This window comes from Oreochromis niloticus, linkage group LG7 (assembly GCF_001858045.2).
Source record: "Oreochromis niloticus isolate F11D_XX linkage group LG7, O_niloticus_UMD_NMBU, whole genome shotgun sequence".
Lineage (NCBI taxonomy): Eukaryota > Metazoa > Chordata > Actinopteri > Cichliformes > Cichlidae > Oreochromis > Oreochromis niloticus.
Genome location: NC_031972.2, coordinates 50,626,680 through 50,637,120, shown reverse-complemented (window position 1 = coordinate 50,637,120; position 10,441 = coordinate 50,626,680). Strand labels below are relative to the sequence as shown.

The following is a 10,441-nucleotide window of genomic DNA, read 5'->3' as shown; positions in this document are numbered from 1 at the left end:
CACAAATAAGCTTTTAAGATATTTTCAGGCGAGAATGTAGGTGTGTAAACTTCAAATATCTGCTTGTTTTATCAAGACATTCCCATATTTAGCGACAGTGCTCTGACTACGTCGGTCCTGCCTGACAGCTAGCCGGCTACCTAGCTGGCTACTAGCTAGCTGCCGCACTTGGCTGCAAATGGATTAGCGAGGGGACTCTCTCTGTCGTTTCACCTCCCTGGTCTCTCGCAAATGCTCGCATAGAATCGAGTTACAGCTGGATGTGGAAAAAATAACTGAGTTGTTTGGTGGTGGAGCTACAACAGAGGGCAGCTACCCACCGGTGTGTGACAGAAAGGACATGCCGCCAACGAGAATATGAGGCCGGGCAGGCGATTGCTAACGCGGAGGTCAATCGTGGATCAGGGAAAGCGAAGGCAGGAGCGTGAGGTGAACTGAATTTCAGGTAAGAAGTTATGAACTGCACTCTATTGGGTCAGATATAAACGAGTTTAGGTGTAGTTTATTTAGCAGCAGTTCTCTTATGTGTTGCTGATAGCCGGCTAGCTAGCTAGTGCCGCTAGCATAGTTAGCTAGCACCGCTAGCGACCCTTCGTGAAAAAGCACCCAGGCTTGGCTTATTATGGCGGGTAAACTCGTGTCAGCACCCGGTCGCTCGCCGACAGTATGTGTTTAGCTGGACTTATTTTTCGTTTATATGGACCGATGATTATTATTTATTCATTTTAGTAACGGTATAAACAGTGAAAGGTGGTGGATTGGCCAGATGTAAACTTCAAATATCTGCTCGTGTTACCAAGACATCCCATATTAGCTCTGATGTTTCGGTGCCTGCAAAGAGCTAGACAGGTAGCTAGCTAACCCGAGCTGGCTGTCTTTTTGACTCAGGGTCATAGCTGGACTTATTTTTCGTTTTATGAGCCGATGAGGGGTTTTTTTTAGTAACGGTACAAACAGTGAAAGGCGGTGGATTGTCAGATGCTGGTCGATGTGGAAAAAATAAACTGAGTTGTTTGGTAGTCGCTGACGCGGAGCTACGACCGAGGGCAGCTATCCACCGGTGTGTGTCAGAAAGAACATGCGGGGAACGAGGCGGCGAGGCGACCGCCGATCGACCGGTGGTAGATCGTGGATCAGGGAAACCGAAGGCAGGAGAAGCAGGCGGCTGCTGGTCGGAGCGTGAGGTGAACTGAATTTCAGGTAAGAAGTTATGACCTGCACTCTATTTGGGTCAGATATAAACCGAGTTTAGGTGTAGTTTATCTTTGTTGTGCTGACTTTTTACAATCAGTTATAATAACTCGTACTGCGTGGTAGCTAGCACGATGGAGTTATGACAGCCTCCCCTGTCATTCTCTCGCCTGTTCAAACTTCAGTCATGAAACTGATCAATGATCGGCTTTTCTCTCTTGTTGTTTATCGCGCTAAACAACAGCAGCACGTTTAAGCTTGATCAGCTGTTGTTAGAATTCATTTGATTTTAATTTCTAGTATCAGCTGATGTTTGCTGAGCCACAGCTGTAGAAGCGGCTGGTCGAAACCAGGAGATGACCTTACTGAATCATCAGAGCTGAACTGGTGATGGAGAAACAGGTTTACCTTTTTTTTAGGTGACATGAATGAGTTGAAGGGAAGTTATGAACTGTTTCTGAGAGAAATAAACACCAAGCTCCTTTTTTTATTTAGCTGACAGCTGGTAACTGTGCAGGGGCGGATCTAGCAAAGCTTTTGCCAGGGGCCAGGTAGGGCACTAACAGAGAAAGGTGGACACAAAGATATACTTTTATTTCTTACTCTCATACAGGGAGTGCAGAATATTAGGCAAGTTGTATTGAGAATAATTTTATTGAACAACAACCATGTTCTCAATGAACCCAAAAAACCATTAATATCAAAGCTGAATGTTTTTGGAAGTAGTTTTAGTTGTGTTTAGTTTAGCTATTTAGGGGGAATCTGTGTTGCAGGTGACTATTACGTGCAAATATTAGGCAACTAACAAAAACAAATATATACCCATTTCAATTATTTATTTTTACCAGTGAAACCAATAAATCTCCACATTCACAAATATACATTTCTGACATTCAAAAACAAAACAAAAACAAATCAGCGACCAATATAGCCACCTTTCTTTGCAAGGACGCTCAAAAGCCTGCATCCATGATTCTGTCAGTGTTTGATCGTTCACCATCAACATTGCGTGCAGCAGCAACCACAGCCTCCCAGACACTGTTCAGAGAGGTGTACTGTTTTCCCTCCTTGTAAATCTCACATTTGATGATGGACCACAGGTTCTCAATGGGGTTCAGATCAGTGAACAAGGAGGCCATGTCATTAGTTTTTCCTTCTTTATACCCTTTCTTGCCAGCCACGCTGTGGAGTACTTGGACGCGTGGATGGAGCATTGTCCTGCATGAAAATCATGTTTTTCTTGAAGGATGCAGACTTCTTCCTGTACCACTGCTTGAAGAAGGTGTCTTCCAGAAACTGGCAGTAGGACTGGGAGTTGAGCTTGACTCCATCCTCAACCCGAAAAGGCCCCACAAGCTCATCTTTGATGATACCAGCCCAAACCAGTACTCCACCTCCACCTGCTGGCGTCTGAGTGGGACTGGAGCTCTCTGCCCTTTACCAATCCAGCCACGGGCCCATCCATCTGGCCCATCAAGACTCACTCTCATTTCATCAGTCCATAAAACCTTAGAAAAATCAGTCTTGAGATATTTCTTGGCCCAGTCTTGACGTTTCAGCTTGTGTGTCTTGTCAGTGGTGGTCGTCTTTCAGCCTTTCTTACCTTGGCCGTGTCTCTGAGTATGCACACCTTGTGCTTTGGGCACTCCAGTGATGTTGCAGCTCTGAAATATGGCCAAACTGGTGGCAAGTGGCATCTTGGCAGCTGCACGCTTGACTTTTCTCAGTTCATGGGCAGTTATTTTGCGCCTTGGTTTTTCCACACGCTTCTTGCGACCCTGTTGACTATTTTGAATGAAACGCTGATGTCGATGATCACGCTTCAGAAGCTTGCAATTTTAAGACTGCTGCATCCCTCTGCAAGATATCTCACTATTTTTGACTTTTCTGAGCCTGTCAGTCCTTCTTTTGACCCATTTGCCAAAGGAAAGGAGGTTGCCTATAATTATGCACACCTGATATAGGGTGTTGATGTCATTAGACCACACCCCTTCTCATTACAGAGATGCACATCACCTAATATGCTTAATTGGTAGTAGGCTTCGAGCCTATACAGCTTGGAGTAAGACAACATGCATGAAGAGGATGATGTGGACAAAATACTCATTTGCCTAATAATTCTGCACTCCCTGTAAACACCAAGCTCCTTTTTTTGTGTAGCTGACAGCTGGTAACTGTGCAGGGGCGGATCAGCAAAGCTTTGCCAGGGGGCCAGGTAGGCATTAACAGAGAAAGGTGGACATAAAGATATACTTTCTTTCTTACTCTCATATAAAATATTTAGCTTTTATTAATAGTTATCTGAATCTCACAACCAAAGTTTGTATAATAATACACAAGATGGCTGTAGACCATTGTCATAATTCAGAACACTGTGTAGAAATAACAAAAAACAAAAGTGAATGCATGTGTGAAAAGTGGTCTATAATGTAATGCTTCAAAGCGTGTCATGCAAACATTGTCGGGTCTGCCGTGGTACAATGGGACTTCTGCTCATGAACCTGTGTGCACAGCGTCTGCAAATCGGCGCTGTACGAAGTAACTTCATCTTTACACAAAACTGTAAGCTGTCACTGTGAAGCGTGAGCGGTGTTTGTTTTACCATAGTTCATGGTGGAGAATGGCTGCTCTTCTGAGTTTGCTGTCTGTAGCCGTATGAATGGCAACTACAGTGATTAGCAGCGGCATAGGCACACATAAATTCTTCTGAAATTTCGCTTTCTAGTTGTTATTATTATTATTATTATATTATTATTTGTGTTCCAGTTTATCTCATGTTGTATTTAGAACTTTTAGGGTTCTGTGCTCCTCTGTTAGTGTCCGCCATGTGTTCCCTCTGTTCTCCGTCTGTACCGTCTCTCGAATCCAGTCTGTGCATTCCTGTTTACTTTGAAGGTCTGTCTTTTGTCAGTGTGTTCAGTTTTGTGCTCTCCCTGTCTTGTCAGTGTAATCAGTGTCAGCCGTGTCTCCAGCTGTTTCCTCTCAGTCCTGTTCACCTCTTGTATTAGTGTCTGCATCTTCCCCTGCTCGACGTCGGTCGAAATTGACCAGTCGTTTAACAGCTCTTAAATTAGCATAACAAACATTTCCCACTACCAAATTCAGTTTTGGGTGGTTCAGTGGTCATTCAGGGCGTCAGGGCCAAGGGGAGGGGGATTCCCAGTCATTTCCTATGGTGGTCACTTTAACCGGGAACGCCACGAATGTAACAAAGTTGATTAAAACACTCACAATTCGGTGAAAGAGGTGCTCATCACTTTTAGATGTTCAAGTGCATAGTGTGGAGGATGTCATGAGGCCTTGAGGCAATCAGATGTAAAACACAATATTATGAGTGTTTAAGTTGTAAATTTCATTTCATTTATTTATTATTTCACACATGGTTCAACAGTGTTCATTTCCTACATACAGATCCTCCTTCCCATTAATATAACACTGCACCCATGGGTGAAAAGGAGCAGGAAGAAGAATCAATTCTTGTCAGCACCTGCCCCCTATCTGCCCCATAAATAAGTCAGATTTGACCCAAACACAACAGGAAGGTAATACATAATGACCATGTATTATTGAAATCAATCCCATCAATCAGCAAAAATCTAGGCAGTGTTTTATATTTGATACACAATGCACAACAGTATTTAAAAAGAACATTTTAAGATGAATAAATTCTAATTTAGCTTCCAATACTTGAGAAATATTATGTGAACATAATATTTTGTGCATGGCTTGTCTCCTGCTTACCCAGCTCTTGTCTTAATTGAACCATAAATATAACTAGATACAGAAACGCAATCACATTATTTGTAAAAACAAAACAACTATTCTTCATTCTATATACTAAAGACTTTCAAGCTATACATTTTAAAAATGTACAATTCTGGAGAAGGCAGGATGCCAGGAGCAATCCCATTCAGGAACACTGAGAATAACCCAGCTTCATTAAGGAAGGCCACAGGTTTGAACCACAGGTTTCCAGAGTCAACTGTGCAAGTAGCCAATCCAATGGAATCCAACTTTATAAAGCACTTTAAATAGCAAGCACAGGACCAAAGTGCAGTTAACAAGTTAGAACAATAGATAAAACGAAACAGCAACAGCTTGGTTCCACTTGCCAGATCTTGGCAGAGAGTCGGAGATCTAGTAGAGTTTGGCAATACTGAAAGGGAGCGCTCTGATGGTGTAGACTGCCAGACTTGCAAAAAGACCGCCTCCAGGGAATGCACGTCACACAAGCGTTGCTAAGAAACAAAACGTCTGTCAAAAGAGCAGGCAAAGAGACAAGAGCTGTCAGACGAAGACAGTCAGCTAAAGAGCGCGGAACAGAGAGACAATGCAGGGTTTCATCAAAAGACATTTTGAACCTAAACAATTATGGCTCTGATCCATAGCCAGTCAGGAAAATGTATGAAAACAGAACTCAGATGTCGATATTGCCGATACCAGAGGCATTTCAATAATTATGCATCACTCTGACAGCGGTCTTTTGGAATTTTTTTTTTTTTTTTTTTTTTTTTAAATCTCTTCAAGCGACGAAGATTATTTGGATCTGAATGACTCTTACATTTATATGCGTCTCAGAATTTTAAAGCAGACGGCACGCACTTGACTAATGATGCAAATTTGGCTTCATAAATTATCCCGGATGCACACTTTTTCCTTAGGTGATAACACTCTGGGAGACAAACTTAAAAAACTCAATCATCGAACACATCCTGTACTGAGGAATAATCGAATGCTTAACTACAGCAAGAACACCCTGGACATGCAGTTCAGCAGAGTCCTGTTTTATAAAGATACATCCAGTCACATGAACAACACCAACACAGATACAAATAATCAGGAACTTGTAGAAAGAGCAAAATGAACTGTCGAGTTAATGCAAAAAAAAAAAAAAAAAAAAAGAGAAAAAAAAAGAAAGAAGAGAAAAAAATAGCACCAATGCATAGTGACTTTTTTTTTTTTCAAGAAAAACTTTGCTTAATTGTGTTGTGCGATCGACAGATGAACTTTCTCTCATGGCTGATCAGAATGCGCAACACTGCATTAGTGTCAACAAACTTGTTTATAAAAAAGGTGAGCGTATCACCTACTGTCAGGTTGGCACACAGCAAACCTCTACAACACGCTAACGCTAAGCACCGATAATGTGTTTAAAAAACATTCTCCATGCCTGGAGGGACATGCATTTCTTGTATCATGTATTAATGGGAACTTTACCTAAGTCTGTCGTACTTGTTTTTGTCGATAATGAGGAATTTACAGGGAGTTATAGAAGCAATCCGTTTAATTTGAAAACTACGCCATCGAGTTCATGTGTCTGCATGTCGATGGCCACTCTTACTCCGCTAAACAGTTCCAGCCAATATTTCAAAGAGGGCAATATGTCAGAGTATCACCAGTTGATAGAGACTACGGGGCATCACCAAAATGACAGACCTCTGGCTATAACATGGGAGGATTTTGGTGCTGGTTACACAGTGTTCTGCTTTAACCTGGAAGGTGATGAAGGCCATGCAGTGTCTTTAAATAAAAATGTGCAACATAAGGTTAGAAACCCGTTTCAGAAATCCTCAGGATCGTACAGTGACACTCATTTTGTAATGGAGGATGTCAATTCAAGAGAGACAGACATGACCTCCTGAACTATGAATGACGAAGATGATAAGGTGCTGATTCTATGCATCCACAATCTTAACAGGGTTGTCTGATAAGAACAGATGGCTCATCCACAAAATACACTCTCACTCAGGTATCTGTTGTTCACTCATTTATTGAACAAGAGTTACACATCCATAATAGGGGTGAGGGGAGTTGCAGTGCAGTAAAATGTTGTATGCCGTGTGGTGAATTGATGGTGTGGATTCTGTTGGAAAAGAACATAAAAGTCTTACATATTTATGTGAACAGAGTAAATTAAATGTGTAATACAACAATACAAACGATACTGGGTAGTAGAACATTCAAACAAAGTATCAACAAATGCTAATTTTACTTTTTACATAAATCCTAACTAGACTTTACACAAGAGCCAATGAGAAATTAGTGACGTTCCCTTAATGGCCGCATGGCAGAGGCTGCTTCGCAGTAAAAGGCAGTAACCTTCGGTAAAACAAAGTTTGCGCCAAGGATTTACACAAGGGAGAATAATGTCCACAGCAAAGAACAAACAGGATAAAACACAGAAACTTACAGTCTCATGGACGCACACCGCTAACAGTGTAAGAAAGAACGAAATCCACACGGTTAGTAAACCTCTGCTGACTCTCCCCACCTGCAGCTCCGACAAACTCTTTGCGTCGAAGCGTGTACGTAATGATGAGGTGGAATTGTGTCTTCTGATTGGTGAAGAGGATGGGTTGCCTCGCTGCTGATTGGCTAATCGGCAGCTGTATGCTGATATATATTTACTCGACAGATTTTTTTTATTCTCTTTTTGATTCAGTCATTAAGATATCGAAAATGAGACAAGTACTTCTGGACTACAACTAAAGTTTCAAAAATGAGTACTATAGAACTTACCAGTGTTGTTCAATTCAGTTCAATTCAATTTTATTTATATAGCGCCAAATCACAACAACAGTCGCCTCAAGGTGGTTTATATTGTAAGGTAGACCCTACAATAATACATACAGAGAAAAAAAAAACCCAACAACCATATGACCCCCTATGAGCAAGCACTTTGGCAACAATGGGAAGGAAAAACTCCATTTTAACAGGAAGAATCCTCCAGCAGAACCAGGCTAAGGGAGGGGCGGCCATCTGGTGCTTTAAAGCAACACTTCTTTCTAAAAACATGTTTTCATAGTGGAATATTGAGTGTAAGTCAAATCATTTTGCGATTAATAATAATCACAACAAAATAATATGTGGAAAAACTAAAATGCATCCCACATATTTGCATGAGTAACAAAGACACTGTAGCTGTAAACTCAGATCAAATATATTGAAGAGAATATTTTAATCAGTGTGTTACATTTGCACATGTAACACCTTTAATTCAGTTCAATTCAGTTTTATTTATACAGGACCAAATCACCACAACAGTCACCTCAAGGGGCTTTATATTGTAAGGTAGGCCCCACAATAACGCATACAGAAACCCCAACAATCATATGAACCCCTATGAGCAAGCACTTTGGCGACAGTGGGAAGGAAAAACAGGAAGAAACCTCCGGCAGAACCAGGCTCAGGAGGGGCGGCCATCTGCTGCAACCGGTTGGTCGAGAGAGAAGGAAAACAGGATAAAGACATGCTGTGGAAGAGAGCCAGAGATTAATAACAAGTATGATTCAATGCAGAGAGGTCTATTAACACATGTTGAGTGAGAAAGGTGACTGAAAAGGAAATACTTAATGCATCATGGGAATCCCCCAGCAGTCTACACCTGTTGGAGCATAACTAAGGGAGGATTCAGGGTCACCTGATCCAGCCCTAACTATATGCTTTAGCAAAAAGGAAAGATAGTGTCTTTCTCCCGAATCCAAATTTCAACCTAATATAGGAGAAATATGCTCTCTCTTTCTAGTCCCTGTCAGTATTCTTGCTGCAGCATTTTAGATTAACTGAAGGCTATTCAGGGAGTTTTTATGACATCCTGATAATCCTGAAAAAATTGTGAAATATAAACCAGTATTGGATTTTTTTTTTTATCATGATCACACTCTTAAACCTAGTAATCAAACTGCTTCAACCTTGTAAAAAACTAGGTTAAAATGTAGCAGTTAAAATAAATTATGCATTCTTTGTTACGAACTTTATTTGCTTGTAACAAATTACAAAATAATCAGAACAATGTATGCATGTTTCCTATTAGAAAAGGTAAATACATGGAACTGTCTGAGCCTCACAAGTCTAATACAATAACCAAAAAATAAAAGCTATTTCCATCATCTAACTCACAAAATACACTGAACAAAGATATAAACACAACACTTTTGTTTTTGCTCCCATTTTTTATGAGCTGAACTTAAAGATCTGAAACATTTTCTATATACACAAAGGACCCATTACTATCAAACATTGTTCACAAATCTGTCTAAATCTGGGTTAGTGAGAACTTCTCCTTTGCCAAGATAATCCATCCCACCTCACAGGTGTGGCATGTCAAGGTGCTGATTAGACAGCATGAATATTGCACAGGTGTGACTGCCCACAATAAAAGGCCAGTCTGAAATATGTAGTTTGATCACACAGCACAATGCTGCACATGTCACAGCTTTTGAGGGAGCATGCAATTGGCATGTTAACTGCAGGAATGTCTACCAGAACTGTTGCCTGTGACATGAATGTTCATTTCTCTGCCATAAGCCATCTTCAAGGGCGTTTCAGAGGATTTGGCACTACATCTAACTGGCCTCACAATTGCAGACCACATTTTTGTTCAGTGTAGAAAAGGACTTTCTTTCATGAAATCTTACTATCATTCCTTTGTGTAGAGCACAGCGTGAGGACATGCCCTGGTGTTTTCAGATACTATGGTTACATCCTTTCTTATGTCATCATACATCCCCCATATGCACGGGGTCCTTTTACAGAATGTCATATAATACCCAAGTGTTTCTGGTGTTGGGCCCTCCTGAAATGCAATGACTGCTTTCAGCATGAATTTCTCTCCTTGAAGTAGCAGAGTGGTTGGGAATTCACTAAGCGAAAACCTTTTGGGATTGTGAAAACTGTGATCCAGAGTTTCTGTAGAGCATTTTCCAAGGTCTGTGTCAATCCAGACAAGTTCTCTCAAGCTGTAACTGTGTCATACATTCCCTGTGCAAAGTTGCTTTCCTGATGAATCTGTTTTAAATGCTGTGGGAGATGGATCAGGACTTTGGATTGGTCTTAGGCATGGAGATGCTGCAAGCTTGAGTCCTTGTTCAACAGCAGACTGAAGGTGAGCTATGCCAGAAGCTGAGAGGACTGACAGATCAATGGAGACAAAAGGTATTTGCCTTGTGTTTGGTCTGTATAGTTTGCAGTACTGGGAGGAACACTGTCTTGTGAAGTGAACACTTGGATTTTCTGTCATTGTTTTTTGAATTACTGTGGCCACATGACACTGTGCATCAACACAATGAACACCAGTCTTGAACTGAATAGGGCAGAATATTGAACTCAGAACCTCTGCCCTCAAAGAATAGGTATGTTGAGTGACACCCTTAGAAGCAAGGGATAGCACGTTTTCTTCACCTCTTTTTTTTCCCCCTCTCAACAGTAGAATATGTATGATAGCACCCTGGTGATGACAAACCAAAGACAG

At 41.2% G+C, this 10,441-nt stretch overlaps 1 protein-coding gene and 1 long non-coding RNA gene across 2 annotated transcripts in view; both read right to left on the bottom strand.

Moving 5' to 3' along the window:
* The window catches only part of LOC112847254 (TBC1 domain family member 5 homolog A-like), a 4,227-nt gene extending 2,210 nt beyond the window's left edge, over positions 1-2,017 (bottom strand). Inside the window, exon 1 of the mRNA XM_025908462.1 lies at positions 2,014-2,017. Within this exon, the coding sequence (XP_025764247.1) occupies positions 2,014-2,017 (4 nt within the window). The remainder of the gene's footprint in view (positions 1-2,013) is intronic.
* A 4,928-nt stretch (positions 2,018-6,945) lies between these two features.
* On the bottom strand, positions 6,946-7,473 carry LOC102078361 (uncharacterized). The gene is made up of 2 exons (XR_266029.4): positions 7,382-7,473; positions 6,946-7,054 (listed from the first exon to the last, which is right to left on the bottom strand). It is a non-coding gene; the product is annotated as an uncharacterized LOC102078361 (long non-coding RNA).
* Positions 7,474-10,441: the final 2,968 nt, after the last annotated feature.